This window comes from Panthera leo, chromosome C1 (genome assembly GCF_018350215.1).
Source record: "Panthera leo isolate Ple1 chromosome C1, P.leo_Ple1_pat1.1, whole genome shotgun sequence".
NCBI classification, from domain to species: Eukaryota; Metazoa; Chordata; class Mammalia; order Carnivora; family Felidae; genus Panthera; species Panthera leo.
Window position 1 is genome coordinate 185,658,351 of NC_056686.1, and position 21,630 is coordinate 185,679,980.

Sequence of the window (21,630 nt, forward strand, 5' to 3'; positions counted from 1 at the left end):
CTCTTTGAGAAGAAGGAAATCTGTCCAGAATATATTCCCGGGGCTGAGACAGTGTGCAGAGTAGGTTTAAGTTTAGATGGTTGCTTATGGTTCTTCACACTACAGCCCTCCAACTTATAAGAAAGCAAGAAGAGGGGTGGGTTGTGCATGGAGTGAGCTTCGAAGCCAGGATTGGTGGGAAGCAGAATAAGAGAGGCTGGGCCACACAGGTGCCCTAGACTTAAAAGGCCACAAAGCAAGGGAGTCTCCACCCCCTGCCCTGCTCTCTGGGGCTCTGAGCTGCCTGCTCTTGCACGGAGAGGGATTTCTGTTGCTTAGTGCTATATTTTCATTTCTCTGGCGCCAAAGAACATCTGCATCTAGAGTTATAAGGTGAAACTTATTTACAGGTGCAATGTCTTGCCCACCGAAATCAGATGACTTGGTTTTCTTTGTGAATGGGAGGAAGGTAAGTGTTGGGTGATACTACTGTGGCTTGCAGAGACTACTAGCTTGAGGGGAATTCTTGTCCAGTCAGGGACAAGAAGCCAGGGGTGAAGAACCCATACTAATTTGGCCTCTTCCCCACTCAGCCAAGACTCAGCTTCTGAGAATATGGGGAGGTGGTAAAGCGTTAGGGTTAATCACATATGCCTTGGCATCAAGCAGTCTTGTTCCAATCCAGCTCTTGCATTTACTGTATGTCTTTATGCAAGTTACTTCACCTCCCTGAGCCTCAGACTACCTAGCTCTAGAATCTACTTCCTAAAAAGATTAAAAGAGAAATGCTCCTTTTATTGACTAGGAACCCCCTTTTCCCTTATAAAGCACTTAGCACTGGGCTTGATATACTGGAAGCACTGTATCTAGTAACATATCTTGATCCTCAAACTCAGGATGACCAGAAGTAGAGCTTCCTTTGTTTTTATCAACTTAATTTTTCTGTTGAGACTCCATTAATCAGAATTAGTCGAAATGTAATTGCAGTCAATTTTCAATCCCTCCCCTTTCCCAGGTTGTGACTAAGTTCTAGGGGGAACATATGTGACAAGAAGAGGGGCTCTTCCAGTGTCACTTTCTCCTAGCATCCCCTCTTTGGTTCTCACCACTAGTCCACACAGGCCACTGGCTGACCCTCAGTGCCCTCTGCCAGGCCCACTCTGCTCATGAGCCTCAGTCTCTCCCTCAAAGGAACCATTATGTAGTTCCCAAGGCATATGGCTTCTTTGGCCTCTTTCCACCTCCTGTAAGGCCCCTTGGCTACCCGATCCCACAAACCTAACTGGGATTTTTCCATGTCCACCCTCCCATCCCAAGAAAGGAAATAGAACAGAGAGCATCTAAGTTCTCATCATGTCCCTTGTAACTCTGTCTCCTGTCTCCAGTCTCCACAGCCAGCAGCCACCATACATTCTTCCAAACCTGCTTTCCAGAGCTGAGTCCTAACTCATTTGTTCCACTGGCCTAGACTTTGGAGGCTTCTACCTCTATTTTCTGTTCCAAGCCCCTTCTGAGTCACGAGCCCAGAGTTATTCTTTGGGATCTACAGAAATTCATATTTTTCTTCTGGGGAGAAAGGAAGAACCTAATATGAATAGCTCACTGTTCTTCCTTTCCTCTGGTGCAACAGAATGGCTAAGGTGTTTGCAGGAAACTCAAAGGTAAAGTCAAAGGAAATATTACAAAATGAGCAAATGGGAAAGAAGCACCAGAGATGATCCCTCCAGGCTTCTGAGTGATAATCCCCCACTTGTCAAGGAAAGGGAGGTAGGAATTCTAGTGTTCCACCAGAGGCACCCTGGGTCCTAAGCTTGGACAACAAGTCTCACCATCAGCCTCTCTGCCTGAAGGGACTAGCACACTCAGAGATCCCTTGAGGATGACAGCAACTCTCCCCACCTCCCTTTTCTGCTACCAACTCTTGAGATCCCTCATGTTATCAAATGTAGTCCCTGCTGGAGGTGTTTCAGAGGTGCCAGATGAGAAACCCTTCCTATCCAGACTTCTTCCTTCTAGGACCCTTCATTGTAAACACACACACACACCATCCAAGTCTCTCCCCAATTTAAAATATTCCAAGAGTAAAAAAGACTGAGTTGGAAATTCCACAAAAACAAATGGTGGAGCAAAACATGAAGAATACAGCTCCCAGGGGTGGCTTACCCAGGGGTGGCTCCCCACTCTAATCACATATAAAAACATTGTTGTGCCACTTTCTTGGTGAGTCTCCAGCTCTGTAATGTATGTGAAATTCATTTGCCTTTACAAAAAAAAACAAAAACAAAAACAAAAAAAAAGGCAATGAAAGTATTATGCCCTGGTCCCTAAATCATTAGCAGGCCATTGCAGACATTCCACTGGGTCACCAATTTGATCCCCATAATAATCTCTTTTCTGTTTCCAATGCAGGTGATAGAGAGGAATGTGGACCCAGAAGTCACTCTGCTGAACTTTCTACGAAAGAACTGGACCCTTTTGATCAAAGTATGGGCAGTGTCTATGTTTGCCTTAAAACTCTAGGCCTGCTGTGATTGTGAAAACTAATCTACCCTCTCCATCCCCAGTCAGCCCCACTGGCCCTTCTCTCTTTGCTTTTGGCAATGGTTTTAAGGATATTAAGTTAATTGGGCTATTTGGAGAGGATGAAGTTTCCCCAGAGCTTCTTATATCTCGATTTAATAGCAATGAAATGGAAGCTAAGCTCTTTACTTCAGCACTAATTATTCTTTTAAGGGCTTTCCAAATTCCCAGGAGGGTGGTTATATAATAGAGGTTTGTGTTGCATGTACCATGCCCTGGAGGGAAACCACATTCTCCAGATTCAGGAAGAGCATGTGTCATAGGAAAGGATTGCCTTTCCCTATATCCATTTTCTTATGGCAGATGTTCCCTACCATTTTATATTCTGAAATTTAGATCTTCATAATGACAACCATTTTCATTGGTAGGTCTAATATATCTCTCAGAAAAACCAAAAAGTAACTAAAGAAATGGAAGAAATTATAAATTGGTGGAGTCAACCCATGGACAAGTTTTGTTTAAAAGCCTACATGGTTTTTAATTAGTTGTCGATGTTTGAAAATGAGGAAATCTCATATTTTAGAAAATCAACATTTCTCAGTTTCTCATGAAAAATGAGCAAATAGTCATTCGTGTGTGGGTAGCAGTCTAGCCAACTGGAATAGGGACTGTCTAGAAAGGGGCACAAGCTCTCCAGTTACACTCCAGCTTATTCCACTTATTGACATGTCCTCTCTGATAAACATCTGAGGTTATGACTTAATTTAGGTGAACAAGCCCTATGGCTTAAAAAAAAAAAAAAAAAGTCAGTGATTCTGAAATCTTTGTAGCCAGTCTAGTGAATTATATCCAATCTCATAAACTGGGTGGAAATGGACCACAGTTAGGGAGAAGGATGACTAAATAGAGAGGCGCAGAGACTGAGCCTGGATTTGAGCTTGGACTCAGAACAAGGGAGAGCAGAGGGACACTCCAGGTGGGATCTGAAGGTAAGGATGGGAGTTTTCTCCAAAGGCTCACTCATTTGTTTTCAAATGCAATACAAATGGACAAAACTAGCAATTCATTGAACTGCTAAAAATAAGATCTTCTCTTCCAGTTACATGATTGGAACCCAGAATACCTATAATGAAATAGGACTTTTCAAAGGAATTTTACAGCCATCATCCTACAAGATGTATATGATAAGCCTATGAATATAAAGTAACTATTACTTTTCTCTCTTTGCAAGTGAGAAAATGGGCAGGGAAAGGTTAATATGTTCAGTATCACACAGCTAATAAGATCTAGAGTGGCCTGAGAGCTGGAGGCAGGCAAATGACTTCTCAGACCTGTCCTTCACCCCCCAAAGACCTTCCTCACTAGCAACACCTGAGGGAGGCGGCTATAATGGGGGTAACATATCCATGTGGCATCTTTTCCTTGACCACCCCCTTCTAGTACGCCTCACAGGAACCAAGTATGCCTGTGGAAGAGGAGGCTGCGGTGCCTGTACTGTGATGGTGTCCAAGCATGACCCAGTGTCTGCGAAGATAAGGTATCCTACCCAGAAGCTCAGAGGCCAGAAGTGGCCTTTGTTTCTTTGCCAGGCTTGTATTCTCATTCCAGAGCAGAAGATCCCTAAGATCTTGTGATTCTAACCCTTTCTAGATCTTCAACCCCTCTGAAAATCTGGTAAAAGCTCTGAGCCCCCTACTCAGAAGGTACATAAACTAATTATATTTTGCACACACTTTCAGGAATATTACAGACATCCTAAAGCCCATCTATGCATCCCAGTTTAAGAAACCCCAATTTAGGCAAATCATTCATTTTACAGATGAAGAAACTGAAGCTTAAAGAGATGAAGTGACTTGTTCAAAGTCATACAAGATTGTAGATCAAGGACTTGAACCCACATTTTCTGGCTCTGAAGATAATGCCTCTTCTGCTGGGCTGGACCAACCCTGCAGAGCAGAGACCTGGCTCATGGTTGCATCCTTTAATTAAGAGCTGGATTCCAGGATTTGGGCTGCTCCCAGATCCACTAGCCCCAAAAAATCAAGAAATGGTCTCAGAACACACTCCATTCCACTGTTGAATGACCTTATCCAAAGAGTTTTAAATTAACAAGCAAAAGAAAAAAAATCTCAAATGTAGACATAAAAGACATAAGTATGCCTTTAATTTCTTATGGGGTCAATAGCCTAATGAATACTAGTTGAGGTCCAATTATACTCCTGGTAACTTGAATCCTCTCCCATTGTGTCCAGGGCCAAGTAAGTCTGTTCTGGACTTAGAAAGTTTTTCTGAGGGGCACCTGGGTGGCTTAGTCAGTTGAGTGTCTGACTCTTGATTTTGGCTCAGGTTATGATTTCATGGTTATGGGATTGAGCCCCAAGTCAGGCTCCTAGATGAGCATGGAACCTGCTTGGGATTCTCTCTCCCTCTTTCTCTCTCTGCTTTTCCCTATCTCTCTCTCTCTCTCTCTCTCTCTCTCTCTCTCTCTCTCTCTATCCTTCCCTCTCTCCCTCTCTCTCTTTCAAAATAAATAAATGTTAAAAAGTTTTTTTAAGTTTTTCTGAAGTTCAGAATGCCCAAGTTCCCTCTAAGAATCCCCAATTCTTACAGATAGTACAGGGTCAGCAGAGAGGATTCTAAACTCATCCTCCCTGTCTCCCCTTCAGTTCCCCATCCCTGAGGCTGAATGACAGGCTTGGTTTTTTGTTTTATTTTCTTTTGATTTTTTTGATGTCCTTCTTGCTTCCCAAAAGGGAAGAACTGTGTTACACTCCTTGATTTTCCTTTTATTCCTCATATGAAGACACTTCTCCATTACTGCATGTCTGGTGCCCATCTGCTCTCTGTATGGGGCTGCTGTCACCACTGTAGAAGGTATTGGAAGTGTCAACACCAGGCTTCACCCTGTGCAGGTAAGAGCACGTTGTAATTTTCTCATTCTTAACTTTTTCTTTTTAACCAACACAGTGTTGACTGTGCTGCCTGGAGCTTCTAGGTTGTGATCAGGTAAGTAGAAGCTTTGGATGCATATTGATCAAGATAATAACATCTAAGTGATTTAAAGAAAGCTGGAAATCCATCCACATTTTATTAGATGATCATCTTTTTTCTTACTTTTTCCACTTGAATGATAAGCAGGATTATCAAAACATTGATTAATAACTATGTAACTATAGGCTGGAATAAATATTGTACAAAAGATATTATTCATAGGCTAAAATGTCAGAGGCAAACAAGATAAAACTCAGGATTATTCCCTGTGGCATAGGAGGTCTTAAGAGTAAAATTAGAACCAAGGCTGACTATACCAGACCACAAACACAATCATTTTTTTAAGTTTGTTTATTTATTTTGAGAGAGAGTAAGAGCACATAGGGGAGGGGCAGAAAGAGAGGGAGAGAGAGAATCCCAAGCAGACTTGTGTCCCAATCCTGACAGGGGCTTGATCCAAATGAACCATGAGATCATGACCTGAGCTGAAATCAAGAGTTGAACACTTAACCAACTGAGACACCCAGGTGCCCCTCTCCAAATTTTACTTGAAGCTGGGACACAGAGGCTGGTTTTAAGAGAACTGTCACATGCATTGGCAGAAAACACACTGACTCCTCTGTCATTGTCACAAAGAATGGAGACAAAGAATTGGAAAATCATAGGTCCAGATCCACCAATACTACAAGTCCTTCCAGGCAGGAGGAACCCAGAGGGTCTCTGGGTTTCAAAACATGAGAATCAATTCCAGGAAAGGTCAACAAAGGCAAAGGACCCAGCAGAATTTACTAGACTATCTAGGGAGATCAGAGAGGATTACACTCTGAAATCTAGAGCAGGGCTTCCCAAATTTTAATGTGTAAAGAATCATCTGGAAACTTGTTAAAAATACAGATTCTGAGTCAGGAAGTTTGGAGCAGAGGCCTGAGGTTTTGTACTTCCTGCAAGCTCCCAGGTGGAACAAACACCACTGGTCCATAGGCTACACTTTAAATAGCAAGCATCTAGGACACAGACCAAAACCTTGGATCTTTGAAAGTAGAACTCCTTTTGAGCCAACACAAAAGAATTTAAAGAAGTAAAGTGAGGTCAACAGTAAATAGTCTCCAAATTAATCAAAAAGAGGCAGCTCCATGGTCAGAATTAAGCTGGGCAAAACGTAGAGGTGTTCAAGAAACTTGTTTTTGAAACTTAAACATACTTTCCTTGTAATTACTGATTTCTGGAGAATTCTCACTCTAGGAATAAAAGCCGCACACTGCTAATTCCCAGTTAGAAGTATCTGAGCATCTGAGCTTGAGAGATGATTGTGACGATAGAATATGGCTTCCGAGTCACTTCCACCAGAGCAGCATAGGAAAGGGGACGCTGGCCATCTCTGGGCAAGAGGAGGAGTGCACTGCTTAGGGACTGGGTTTGACCATGATAAGAGAGGTACCAGGTGTGGACCTCGGTGAGGGGTGCTGACAGCAGAAACCTGTGACCATGCATGTGTCCTTCTAGGAGAGGATCGCCAGGAGCCACGGTACCCAGTGCGGATTCTGCACCCCTGGGATGGTGATGTCCATGTACACACTGCTTAGGAACCACCTACAGCCTTCAGAGGAGCAGCTCATGGAAGCCCTGGGGGGTAGGTCTGACATGGAAAAAACCCACCACCTGCCTGAGGCCAGGTGGGAAACATGCCCCAGGCTCTTCCAGCCCTCTCACAAGTCATCCCAGCCCTGCTCAGGGAACCCCCTGGTTGTTTCTAAAGTAGCTACAACTCACCCAGGAGCAGGGAAGAATGGCAGAGCACTTGTTGGAGAGGCCTGCATGGAACATACTGTGTGTGGATCACACACCCGTATTGACACCTCAGTTCTCTTTCCAGTGACTTATTTGTCTGCCTTCATTAGGGCTGTCAAAACAAAGTACCACCAACTAGGTGCATTAAAACAACAGGAATTTATTCTTTCAAAGTTCTAGAGGCTACAAGTCTGAAAACAAGGTGTCAGCAGGATTGTGCTCCCTCTGAAAGCTCTAGGGGAAGGTTCTTCCTTGCCTCTTCTTTGCTTCTGGTGTTTGACAGCTATCCTGGTATTCCTTGACTTACAGATGCATCACAGTCTAGTCCCTGCCTCTGTCTTCTCATGGCCTTCTCCCCTGTGTGTCTGTGTCCAAATTTTCTTTTATAATGACCCCTGTCACTAGATTAGGACCCATCCTTTTTTTTTATATATATATGAAATTTATTGTCAGATTGGTTTCCATACAACACCCAGTGCTTATCCCAACAGGTGCCCTCCTCAATGCCCATCACCCACTTTCCCCTCCCTCCCACCCCCCATCAACCCTCATTTTATTCTCAGTTTTTAAGAGTCTCATGGTTTGCCTCCTTCCCTCTCTGTAACTTTTTCCCTCTCCGCCTCCCCCATGGTCTTCTGTTAAGTTTCTCAGGATCCACTAAGAGCGAAAACATATGGTATCTGTCTTTCTCTGTATGACTTATTTCACTTAGCATAACACTCTCCAGTTCCATCCATGTTGCTACAAATGGCCAGATTTCATTCTTTCTCATTGCCAAGCAGTATTCCATTGTATATATAAACCACAATTTCTTTATCCATTCATCAGTTGATGGACATTTAGGCTCTTTCCATAAATTGGCTCTATGCATCAGCACTCCTGTATCACTTGGGTAAATTCCTAGCAGTGCTATTGCTAAGTCATAGGGTAGATCTATTTTAAATTTTTTGAGGAACCTCCACACTGTTTTCCAGAGCGGCTGCACCAGTTTGCATTCCCACCAACAGTGCAAGAGGGTTCCCGTTTCTCCACATCCTTTCCAGCATCTATAGTCTCCTGATTTGTTCATTTTAGCCACTCTGACTGGCATGAGGTGGTATCTGAGTGTGGTTTTGATTTGTATTTCCCTGATGAGGAGTGACGTTGAACATCTTTTCATGTGCCTGTTGGCCATCTGGATGTCTTCTTTAGAGAAGTGTCTATTCATGTTTTGTGCCCAATTCTTCACTGGATTATTTGTTTTTGGGGTGTGGAGTTTGGTGAGTTCTTTATAGATTTTGGATACTAGCCCTTTGTCCGATATGTCATTTGCAAATATCTTTTCCCATTCCGTTGGTTGCCTTTTAGTTTTGTTGATTGTTTCCTTTGCAATGCAGAAGTTTTTTATCTTGATGCCATCCCAATAGTTCATTTTTGCTTTTAAATCCCTTGCCTTTGGAGATGTGTCAAGTAAGAAATTTCTGCAGCTGAGGTCAGAGAGGTTTTTTCCTGCTTTTTCCTCTAGGGTTTTGATGTTTTCCTGTCTCACATTCAGATCCTTCATCCATTTTGAGTTTATTTTTGTGAATGGTGCAAGAAAGTGGTCTAGTTTCATTCTTCTGCATGTTGCTGTCTAGTTCTCCCAGCACTATTTGTTGAAGAGACTGTCTTTTTTCCATTGAATATTCTTTCCTGCTTTGTCAAAGATTAGTTAGCCATACTTTTGTGGGTCCAATTCTGGAGTCTCTATTCCATTCCATTGGTCTATATGTCTGTTTTTGTGCCAATACCATGCTGTCTTGATGATTACAGCTTTGTAGTAGAGGCTAAAGTCTGGGATTGTGATGCCTCATGCTTTGGTCTTCTTCAATATTACTTTGGCTATTCGGAGTCTTTTGTGGTTCCATACAAATTTTAGGAGTGCTTGTTCTAGCTTCAAGAAGAATGTTGGTGCAATTTTGATTGGGATTGCAATGAATGTGTAGATTGCTTTGGGTAGTATTGACATTTTAACAATATTTATTCTTCCAATCCATGAGTACAGAATATTTTTCTGTTTCTTTGTATCTTCTTCAATTTCCTTCATAAGCTTGCTATAGTTTTCAGCATACAGGTCTTTTACATCTTTGGTTAGGTTTATTCCTAGGTATATTTTATGATTCTTGGTGCAATTGTGAATGGGATCAGTTTCTTTATTTGTCTTTCTGTTGCTTTGTTATTAGTGTATAAGAATGCAACTGATTTCTGTACATTAATTTTGTATCCTGTGACTTTGCTGAATTCATGTATCAGTTCTAGCAGACTTTTGGTGGAGTCTATTGGGTTTTCCATGTGTAATGTAATGTCATCTGCAAAAAGTGAAAGCTTGACTTCATCTTTACCAATTTTGATGGGCTAGAGCGCATCCTAATCCAGTATGACCTCAATTTAACTTGAGTATATCTGCAGAGGTCCTATTTCCAAATAAGGTCACATTCACATGTTCCAGATGTTAGAACTTCAACATATCTTTTTGGGGGAACACATTTCAACCCATAATAGAGCCCTTCACATATTGAAAGGATGCTTTAGAATTTGCAATGCATTTAAGTTACTAAAGAAAAGTACATATTGATCAAGAAGCATCATTTTCAGGTGTCAACAATTCCCTAAACAAGTCATCTGTTAAATGTATAGATTCTTAGATTGATACCTGAAGGGGGAGCACAGACATACTCCCTAATCTGCCATTTGCTGGCAGTTGCTTCCTTTACTCTTCCTTTACTCTTTTTGTCCCATTATAGAAAATCATATAGTACATTAGAAATGGCCTATATTTTCTTGTTTTAGGATCCCCTGTATCTTACACAGATACATGTTGAATGAATGAATAAACTAATAGATGGATGCAAGTGAGCTCACCAGACAGACGATCATCTTTAGGGCAGAGAATAAAACTAGAATTGAAGTAGTGGGAAGGTTCATATTCTAAGAAGAGAAAAAGGATTGAATAGTCTGGCAGATATTTAAACACTCTAAAAAAAAAACAACCCTAAGTCAGTTTTAACTTTCAAATGAAACTAGTTAAAATAAAGCCTACTGATAAGCATGCTTCTTCTCTGATTAGGTAATCTATGCCGCTGTACTGGGTATCGGCCAATTCTCGCAAGTGGAAGGACCTTCTGTGTGGTGAGTAGGTGACATCCTACAGAGCAAGAATGACAGGGAGAGCTGGTCAAGCCTGGGAATACAGGGGTTGAGTTGTTTAGATCATCTAAACAGACTATAAGGGAGACTAAGTGAGTTTGTCCCAACTGACTCACAAGAATTTTAGCTATTTGTTAAGGACAGGGTGAAAGTTATACCACATTTGATGTTCCACAACCCACCACCGAGGGAGGTCAGGTGATCTAGCCAGGCATCCAGATATCTTCCACGAATAGTTAAACAAGGCATCAGGCAGGACATGTAGGAGGGCTCCAGCAAACCCAAAGAGACAAGCAAAGGTATGAAATTTGCTTTGGGGAGACAAGGTTAGTTCCAAGAGTCCAGACTGGCTAGGAAAGTGTGAGCAAGTAAAGAAGCCGAATATGTAGAGTAGAATCCAAAATTCACCTCAAGTACAAGAGCACAGGAAGTTTCCTTTACAAAAGATACTTCACTGAGTATCAAGATCAAATAAGAAATCATGGGCAAAGCATGTAGCAAAGTCATAGGGGACACTTAATTGCTACTGTTATTGAGGATGCTGTTGAGGCAGGATGGAATTGGGCAGTTCTGCCCTTATACCCAAGCAAGAGGGATTCCACATTTGGGAGGGCCCCTTGCTGGTCCTCCTCCAGCCATTCTCAGGAAGCAATGGAGCTAAGGTGACTTGTTCAGTTGGACCCTTCACCCTTTTCTAGACCATGCTCCAGATACGGTCTCAACCCCATTCCTCGGCCTGACACCAGTCTCTTCCTGAACCCATCTTCCTAGAGCAGATCATAACAGCCAGCACATACACCCCTAGGTCAAAGGGTAGCCAACAACTGGTTGTTTCTGGAGGGTGTGGACAGAGCTGGGGCATTCAGGCCAGGATGCTCACACAGGTGTTTGAGTCCCCTCAGTACAGAAGGGTGGGAAGAGGAGGGCAGTAGGCCAAGGCCAGAGTGTCCATTTATACTCTTGCACTAGATCCACAAATAGTAGGGGTGGGCCTAGAAGTGGACCAGCAGGCTTGTCCCTCTTCCCAGAGCCAGGCAGGTCCATATGTGCATGTCCCAGACTTTTTTATTTCTTTAATTTAATTTATTTTTTTAATTTACATCCAAGTTAGTAAACATGTCCCAGACTTATAATGCCACATGGGGGAGCCAAAGCTGAAGAGCTGAGAAATAAATGAATGCTTATAAACCCATCAAACTGCTGGTGTAAGTGAAACACTTGTGAAATATGAATAAAGGAAGTTAAAGGAAACTGCTCTCCCTCTGGAGTATGGATGTTATTCGCTTTCCCAGGCATAGACTCTGGGGATAAAGGCAAAAATGTGGTTGGACACCCACCCTGTAGCCAAGTGGCTACAGGGTGTTTAATGGGTGAAAGAAACTGGGCCCCAGTGGGAATACCCAAGACTCCTCTCTACCAGGCCAAGAGAAGACTGACTATTTCTGTTGTCATTGATTCATAGCCCATCGTGGACACTCTCAGAGCTCTAACTAAGAGAGGAAGCTCTGGTCACTGGGCCCAGCTGGTTTTGCTTCTTAGACAGAGTTAGGAAGATGGTGGCAGCCTGAGGCATTTGGGGGAGAGAACTGGGATATCTGGAAGAAAGTATTTTCCTAGATACTGAGGAAAAATTATTTAAGGTAGAAGACACAAGAGGTAAGTTTGGAGGAAATGGGAAATGAAGGAACCAGTAAATGGAAACCTGCTTTAAAGTAAAGTTAGCAATTGTCCATTCATTCCCAGTCAGTCCCATGCAGATCCCAAAGGTATGGAAGACCTAATTCCAAAATAGTTTTTTTTTCATATTTTTTTCTTTTCTTTTTCTTTTGTTTTAAAGGTCCTTATATAAATGATAACACTCAGTATTGTTGAATCGTATATATACTAGAGAATGGATAAATCATCATTGCCCTAAAAGGCATCATATCAATTAATTCTACTACTAGGAATTCACCTATAAAAAAAATTCAGAGATGTATACATAGCTGTCCATGTAATGAACAGAAATGTTCATTATGTTATTTACAGTTATACAATGTAGGAAAAAATCTAAGTGTATAACACTTTGCTGTATAATGATACAGCAAAAGATTCACAACATAAATGAATAAATAAACATATAAATGGGGGCGCCTGGGTGGCTTAGTCAGTTGAGCATCTGATTCTTGATTTCAGCTCAGGTCATGATCCCAGGGTTGTGGCATCAAGCCCCAAGTTAGGCTCCGCACTGAACATAGCGCCTGCTTAAGATCCTCTCTCTCCCTCCCTCTGCCCCTCCCCCTGCCTCAAATTAAAAAAAAAAAAAATAATAATAATAATAATAATAATAAAAAGTTTTTCATCTCAAGGCATTTCACTGTCCTAGGAGTCAGCTGGCTGTCAAAAGAAAAGAACAGGAAAATGCTGCTTGGATCTGGGAGGAAATGATTCTTCCTCACTCAGCAGGGAAAGTGACGTGAGTCTCTGTTTGTTGTGTCCTCTCTGGGAGTATTGCTAAATATTGGCCTAGTGTTACTGTGCTTGTGAGTTTTGATGATCATTCTCTGCATCACTTTCAAATCTCCAAAGCACATGCACTAATCAATCACTTTTCATTTGGGAACCCAGTAATGAGGTGATTGAAAATCAGGCTCTGATTTTGCCCTTCAGTCTCTGAAAGAATCAAACAATAAAACATAAACCTACTCAGACAAGAGCAAACAGACCTGCCCCAACTATGATGAGTCCCATCCTTGGGTGGAAAAGGGTTTTTGTGACTGACCCGACTCAGGCAGAGCTGTCCTCTATCACTATGTCCCCCTTTGTAGAGAGAGGGCACTGCAACCTCAGCAGGAGAGCCTGTCCCAAGTCACATGGTGAGTTCATGATTAGCACAGCTGGGAAGTCCAGCCTGAAACACTGCAGTCTCTGGCTTTGCTCTCTGAGAGATACTAGTTTTCAGAAGACCCTGCTAAGTTCTTACAGGAATTACTTACAGAAGTTAGAATAAGGATAAAATAGAGTCTGCTCCCTGTAGACAAGGAAATATGAGAGAACAGAGTTATCCTTAGATGAAACTGAGCCCATCATCCCCCTGCTGTACCTATTTCTATCCTGCACACCTACCTAGTTCCCATTCTTGACCTCCCACTGCCACCTCATTTTGGTCTGAAGAAGGTGTGCAATGGAATAGAGGGTTTTTGCCAAAGAAGGCCGGCTGTACCCCCCACAACCACTTCACAGAGGACCAGTGCACCTCAGAGGGATCAATACATTTTAAAGTCTGATTCTCGATTTTGTGGCCCAGGAAGTCAATCTGGGCAATGATTGGGCTCTGGGGACCACCTGATTTACTTTAACCAAACTCGAAGAACATGATATTTAAACTGGAGTGTGCCCTAATATACATTTACAGAAACGCAATCCTAAAATGGATCTTATGGTCACTGAGCTGCATGTTTTTTCCTTTTGGGAAAACACACACAGAAAGCACATTATAATGAGGTTGCTTGGTGAGCATGGATGCAGAGCAATTGGATAATCTTAAGGGTAATATCACAGAATACCCCTCTCTTCCACCAGGGTAGACCAGCTGGATGGCAGATGTCTGTCCCATGACTCTCCCTTCTCTTAAATCTATGTTAATATCTTCCATTACTAAGTCCTGGCCTAACACCTGGTTAGAGAAACTTTAATTCCTCAGATCTGATTCATTATGTTTGTTTTACATTTTCATTCTCACACACTATCTTATTTCTAGGTTTTAGAGATGTATCACATTATTGCCCCCTCTTCAGGAATGTTTTCTAGGAATAAGTGTTTCCAAAGCTAAAGCAGATCTCTTCCAGACAACATTAGAGTTTGGGTAACTTTTCACTGTGCTTTAGGTATCCTTATTGGTAAAAATGGAAATGATAGTTTACTTTATTTCTAAAATTGTTGCAAGGACTAAACAAATTATTAAAATACATAAAAGCACTTGGAATGTAACACCCTGTAAATGTTACCTATTATTATTAAAATTAGTGGAGGCAGTGTTTATGCCTAGGCATGTATGTCTAGAGTCATTTTTATTTAAACTTCAGGACTTCTCAGAACCTTTAGCATTTTGAATCCTGACTTGACAGGTGACAGAACAATGTCTGGGGCACAGTGGAGATGAGGTCCCAAACTTATTAACCTCTGATAGTTTCTTACAGATTGCCTTGGTGTTTCACAGGGTACTCTTTAAACTACTTCAGAGAATATTCTTTGCCTTAGTATCATATCAGTGGTAGAGTATTTCTCTTACAACAAGATTTTATTTAAAACATTTATTTGGTTTGGGGCACCTGGCCGGCTCAGTTGGTATAGCATGCAACTCTTGATCTCAGGGTTGTGAGTTCAAACTCCACGTTGAGTGTAGAGATTTAAAAATAAAAATCTTTTTTTTAAATGTTTATTTTTGAGAGAGAGAGAGACAGAACATGAGCAGGGGAGGGGCAGAGAGAGAGATGGAGACACAGAATCCGAAGCAGGCTCCAGGCTCCAAGCTCTCAACAGAGTCCAATGCAGGGCTTGAACCCACAAACCACGAGATCATGACCTGAGCTGAAGTCCGATGCTCAACCAACTGAGCCACCCAGGTGCCCCTAAAAATAAAAATCTTTTTAAAAAAACCACTTTTATTTGGTTTGAACTATTTCCCATTACTCCTGCATTAGGAGAGTAGGAAAGTTATTACTATGTTCATTTTGCCTAATTATTGTAAAGAATTACAACACTGTTTCCAGTTTAGCTGTGCTGACAAGGCCATCTTCTGCCCTTTATACAGATTTGCACAGACTTATTTGTGGAAGAGGAGTTCCAGCCCTTGGACCCTACCCAGGAGCTCATATTTCCCCCAGAACTGTTGGTAAGATGAGTTGAGTGCTTTGTGCGTTTGTATAAATGTCACTGGTTATAAACTCAGTTTTATAAAACCACCCTTTCCTTCCTATGAAGTTGTCAAACTGTGGAAATATTTGATCACATCAAGAAGCCTGACCTCACCCAGCTCACCAACCCTCCCTAGCTAATGCCCTTGACACGCTCACTGAAGCCTCAGCAAAGGCTCTTTTTTTTTTTTTTTTTAATGATTCCATCATTATTGTCATCGTTGTCATCTGCAATGTCCTTGTTGACTCTTCCAAGCCATCCAGCTTTGCTCAGCTTCTAACTTGGTCTTCCAGCCACTCCAGTACATTGAATCCAAGGAGCACTTCCAGCCCTCCCTATGCCTTACCTTTCCTTCTATCAGCATCTCTCTTTCCTCTCTGGCATCCAGTGGTCCCATTCTATAAAATACTTATTTCTGAAGGGACTCTGAAAGAGGTGTCCATTCATTCATTCATTCATTCATTCAACAAACTTCAATCATCCAGCAACATGCCAGGTACTGTTGTAGGTACTGAATCGACAGACAGCAAGGAATAAAACTAACACAAAAAGCTACCTTCAAGCAGTTGTAATCTGGTAGGAGAGGCAGATAATAAGCAAGATAATAGAAAGAGATACAGTGTGTTAGCCAGTGAGAAGGGTTAAGAAGGAAAAAGATAAAGCAGAAAAGGGGGATAGGATACGGTCCAGAGAAGATTTCTCTGAAAAAGTTTCAAAACTTTGAAAAAAGTTCTAACGGAAGTGAGGGAGCAGCCTTAGTGACATGTGGGGGAAAAGCAGTCTGGGCAGTGCAGACACTAAGTGAAAGGTGCCAAGTTTAGGAGAACGCCTGCTACAATCAAGGGAGAGAGCAGGGTCCAGCCTGGCTGAAGCACAGTGAATGAGATCAGAAAGGCACTGGGAAGCAGATCATGAGGACTTAGGCTACTTGGCTTTTACCCTATGAGAAATGAGAAATGATTAGGGAGGTTGGACAGGGGAGGGGCAAGTTCCTATTAATGTAATGGGATCTGGGATCGTTCTGGCTGCTGGGATGGGAATAGCCTGCTGAGAAGCACAGGAAGTAGCAGTAAGTGGGGGAGGGATGGAGGGAGAAAAAGAGAATCCCAAGCCAACTCCACGCTCAGCACAGAGCCCAATGGAGGGCCCCATCCCACAACTGTGAGATCACAACCTGAGCCAACATCAAAGTGCCCCTCAGAAAAACAAAATAAAAAAGGACAAGATAAATGATAACAAAAAACAAAAAACAAAAAACCTCAGGGCCTGTGGGCAGTTCAGTCAGTTAAGCATCAGACTCTTGATTTAGGCTCAGGTCATGGTCCCAGGGTCATGAGATATCAAGCCCCGTGCCAGGCTCTGGGCTGACAACTCGAGCTTAGTCAAAGTGCTAATGCTATCCTGAGAGATGGAGGCCTGCATGTAGGTGGTGAGAAGAGAGTCAGTTCTGGATATAGCTTGAAGGAGAGCCAATGAGATTTGCTGCTGACTGTGATATGGTGTGTGGGAGAGAGACAGACTGTCTCTGGGGAGAAACTGACTCTGACACTTTGGGCAGCTGGAAAGGTGAGTGGCCATTTACAGAGAAGGGGAACAGCTCAGGAAGAATAGGACATTTTTTTTGGTGGGGTTCCTTTTTGGGAGCTTCAAAAAGAAGGGAATATGAGGAGCTCATTTTGGGATATGTTAAATCTGAGATGCCTATTAGACATCTGAGAGGAGACATCAAGTTCTCATTCAGATATATGAGTTTGGATTTCAGAGTAAGAGTCCGGGCTGAAAATACTAATTTAGGAGCATTAGTATAATTATGATTTTTAAGGCCATGATACTAAATTATGTTCAATTAATCTATACTGAATTGTCATTGACAGGTGCCAGCTTATATTGTCACCTGCCTACAAAGAGCTATATATCAAAAGTCTCGGGGCGCCTGGGTGGCTCGGTCGGTTAAGCGTCCGACTTCGGCTCAGGTCATGATCTCGCGGTCCGTGAGTTCGAGCCCCGCATCGGGCTCTGTGCTGACAGCTCAGAGCCTGGAGCCTGTTCCAGATTCTGTGTCTCCCTCTCTCTGACCCTTCCCCGTTCATGCTCTGTCTCTCTCTGTCTCAAAAATAAATAAACGTTAAAAAAAAAAAAAGTCTCAAGTTAAAGGAGTAAATATCTATTTATGGAAGTTCAGGCATTAGTCAGTGGGTGTAGTGAGTATCTTCTTAGTCAAGTGGACTTCAGGACTCTTGAAATCTCTCTGGAGGAATATACCTCCACTTGGATCTCACATAAGCCAGGATGGCAGGTGTGTGCATGTACATCCACATTTTCATTTGTACCTAGAGAATGGCAAAGAACCCAGAAAAACAAACCCTGACCTTCCATGGAGAGAGGGTTACCTGGATCTCCCCTGGCACCCTCAAGGATCTCCTGGAGCTGAAAGCAAAACATCCTGAGGCCCCTCTCATCTTGGGCAACACTTCACTGGGTGAGTGATTACAGCATTTCTCCTCCCACCGCCAAGCTGGTCCTCCTGTCCCCTACTTTGCTCTCAGTCTATAAAAACTACTTTTTAAGGATAAAAGCCTCAACCTTTATAATAAAAATAATATAATAGTATATTATAAAACATATATAATATACCATTGTATATCATATGATATGATTATCTAATTATATAATTTTGTACCCTGGGAGTATGCAGCATGACCCCCTGAGGTATGGGGAAAAAATATTAGAGGGTATTTTGGGTTTTTTGTTTTTGTTTTTGTTTTGGGAGAGAGAGAGAGAGAGAGAGAGAGAGAGAGAGAGAGAGTGCATGAGCCAGGGAGAGGGGCAGAGGAAGAGAGGGAGAATCTTAAGCAGGCTCCATGCTTAGTGTGGAGCCCAATGTGGGGCTCCATCCCATGACCCTGGGATCATGACCCCAGGTGAAATCAAGAGTCAGACACAATTGACTGAGCCACCCAGGCACCCTGAGGGTTTTTTTATTTTTTATCATTTAATTTATCTTGTCCTTTTTTATTTTGTTTTTGTTAAATAGTGAGTAGATATAATGGAAGTCTGTAAAATATGCATGGGTACATTAACAGTGCACACCCAGTTACCAGCTACACCCAGTTTAAGAATGAGCACTTTACCAAGAACTTTGAAGACCCGGGAGCCCTCCCAAACCACATCCCCTTCCCTTCCCTTCCTCTCAGAAGCACTCATTAGTCTGAATGTGGTAGTGGTCAGTCACTTTCTTGTATTTACAATTTTACCACATATATTTGAGCCTTTAAGCAATATGTCATTTACCTTAGCATATTTTTGAACTTCACATAGAGTGACATAGTGTTATTCTTCAATATGCTTTGTTTGTTCAACATTCCTGACCTGAGATACACTCATAGTGTTGCAGGTAACTGTTAGACTCCATTGTGTAACTACATACAATTTGCTCCTCCATTCCACTATTGAAGGACATGGAGCAATTTCCAAGTTTTGCCTATTATTAATATTCTTTTTTTATTATTGTTTTTTATTTTAATTCTAGTATGGTCAATATACAGTGTTATATTAGTTTCAGGTGTGCAATATAGTGATTCAGCAATTCTATACATTATTCAGTGCTCATCATGAGAAGTGTACTCTTTAATCCCTTTCACTTATTTCACCTCCCCCCACCCCCTCAGCCACCTCCCCTCTGGTAACCATCAGTTTGTTCTCTATAGTTAAGAGTCTGTTTCTTGGTTTGTCTCTCTTTTTCCTTTGCTCATTTGTTGTTTTTTTTCTTAAATTCCACATATGAATGAAATCTTATGGTATTTGTCTTTCTCTGACAAACTTATTTTGCTTAGTATAATGCTGTCTAGCTACCTCCATGTCATTGAAAATGGCAAGATTTCATTCTTTTTGATAGCTGAGTAATATTCCAGAGAGAGAGAGAGAGAGAGAGAGAGAGAGAGAGAGAGTGTGTGTGTGTGTGTGCACGTGTGTGCATCTCTGTGTGTGTGTCTGTGTGTCACGTCTTCTTTATCCATTCATCAATCGGTGGACACTTGGGCCGTTTCTGTAATTTGGCTATTGTAGATAATGCTGCAATAAACATAGGGGTGCATGTATCCCTTTGAATTAGTGTATTTGGGAGGTAAATTTCCAGTGGTGTGATTCCTGGATCATAGGAAAATTCTATTTTTAACTTTTTGAGGATGCTGCATACTGTTTTCTACAGTGGCTGCACCAGTTTTCATTCCCATCAGCAGTGCACAAGGGTTCCTTTTTCTACACATCCTCACCAATACTTGATATTTCTTGTGTTGTTAATTTTAGCCATGCTGACAGGTGTGAGGTGGTATCTTGCTGTAGTTTTAATTTACATTTCCTTGATGATGAATTATGCTGAACATCTTTTTGTGTGTCTGTTGGCCATCTATGTGTCTTATTTGGAGAAATGTCTGTTCATGTCTTCTGCCCACTTTTAATTGGATCATTTGGTTTTTGGCTATACAGTTGCATAAGTTCTTTATTTTGGATACTAACAATTTATTGGATATGTCATTTGCAAATATCTTCTCCCATTCAGTAGGTTGCCTTTTAGTTTTCTTGATTGTTTCTTTTGCTGTGAAGAAGGCTTTATTTTGATGTAGTCCCAATAGCTTATTTTGGCTTTTATTTCCCTTGCCTCATGAGACATCTAGAAAAATGTTGCTACAGTCAATGTCAGAGACATTACTGCTTGTGCCCTCTTCAAGGATTTTATGGTTTCAGGTCTCACATTTAGGTCTTTAATCCATATTGAGTTTGGTTTTGTGTATGGTATAAGAAAGTGGTCCAATTTCATTCTTTTGCATGTAGCTGTCCAGTTTTTCCAACACCGTTTGCTGAAGAAACTGTCTTTTTCCCATTGGATATTCTTTCCTCCTTTGTTGAAGATTAATTGACTAAACACTTGTGGGTTTATTTCTGGTTTTCTATTCTGTTCCATTGACCTATATGTCTATTTTTATGCCGGTACCATATTGTTTTGATTATTACAGTTTTGTAATATAACTTGGAGTCTAGAATTGTGATACCTCCAGATTTGTTTTTCTTCATGAAAATTGTTTTGGCTATTTTTGGGTCTTTGGTGGTTCCATACAAATTTTAGGATTGTTTGTTCCAGTTCTGTGAAAAATGGTGTTGGTATTTTGGTTTTTGGCTATTGAGTTGTATAAGTTCTTTATTTTAGATACTAACACTTTTGATAGAGATTGCATTCAATCTGTAGATTGCTTTGGGTAATGTAGAGATTTTAGCAATATTTGTTCTTCCAACCCATGAACATGGAATATCTTTCCATTTTTCTATGTTATCTTGAATTTCTTTCATTAAAATTTTATAGTTTTCAAAGTACAGGTCTTTCATCTCTTTGGTTAAGTTTATTCCTAGATATTTTATTGTTTTCGATGCAATTGTAAATGGGATTGTTTTCTTAATTTCACTTTCTGCTGCTTCATTATTAGTACATAGGAATGCAACAGATTTCTGTACATTGATTTTATATACTACTTTACTGAATTCATTTATCCATTCTATGATTTGGGGGTGGGGATTAGTTTTTAGGATTTCCTGTATATAGTATAACATCATCTGCAAATAATGAAAGCTTTACTCCTTCCTTACTAATTTGGATGCCTTTTATTTCTTTTTGTTGTCTAATTGCTATGGTTATGACTTCCAGTACTATGTTAAATAAAAGAGGTAAAAGTGGACATCCCTGTCTTATTCCTGACCTTAGGGAAAAGTTTTCAGTTTTTCTCCATTGAGTATGATATTAGCTGTGGGTTTTTCATATAAAGCCTTTATTATATTGTGGTATGTTCCCTCCAACCCTACTTTGTCAAGAATTTTTATTATGAATGGATGTTGTACTTTGTCAAATGTTTTTTCTGCATCTATTGAAATGATCCTATGGTTTTTATTTTTTCTCTTATTGATGTGATGTATCAGGTTAATTGATTTGCAAATATTGAATCACCTTGCATCCCAGGAATAAATCCCACTTGATTGTGGTGAATTATTTTTTTAATGTACTATTGGATTCAGTTTGCTAGTATGTTGTTGAGGATTATTGCGTCTATGTTCATCAGCGATATTGGCCTGTAGTTCTTTTTCTCAGTAGTGTCTTTATCTGGTTTGCTATCAGGGTGATACTGGCCTCACAGAACGAATTTGGAAGTTTTCCTTCTTCTTCTATTTTTTAGAATAGTTTGAGAAGAATAGGTATTAAATGTTTGGTAGGGATGCCTGGGTGGTTCAGTCAGTTGAGCATCTGAC

At 41.2% G+C, this 21,630-nt stretch overlaps 1 protein-coding gene across 1 annotated transcript in view; it reads left to right on the plus strand.

The window, feature by feature from the left end:
* The first annotated feature begins 382 nt into the window (after positions 1-382).
* The window catches only part of LOC122226472 (aldehyde oxidase 2), an 87,168-nt gene continuing 65,920 nt past the window's right edge, over positions 383-21,630 (plus strand). The window contains exons 1-9 of the mRNA XM_042949657.1: positions 383-448; positions 2,389-2,446; positions 3,940-4,036; positions 5,303-5,411; positions 6,994-7,120; positions 10,364-10,425; positions 12,809-12,898; positions 15,236-15,316; positions 17,674-17,818. Coding sequence (XP_042805591.1) covers positions 395-448; positions 2,389-2,446; positions 3,940-4,036; positions 5,303-5,411; positions 6,994-7,120; positions 10,364-10,425; positions 12,809-12,898; positions 15,236-15,316; positions 17,674-17,818 — 823 coding nt within the window. The 5' untranslated portion in view covers positions 383-394. The remainder of the gene's footprint in view (positions 449-2,388; positions 2,447-3,939; positions 4,037-5,302; positions 5,412-6,993; positions 7,121-10,363; positions 10,426-12,808; positions 12,899-15,235; positions 15,317-17,673; positions 17,819-21,630) is intronic.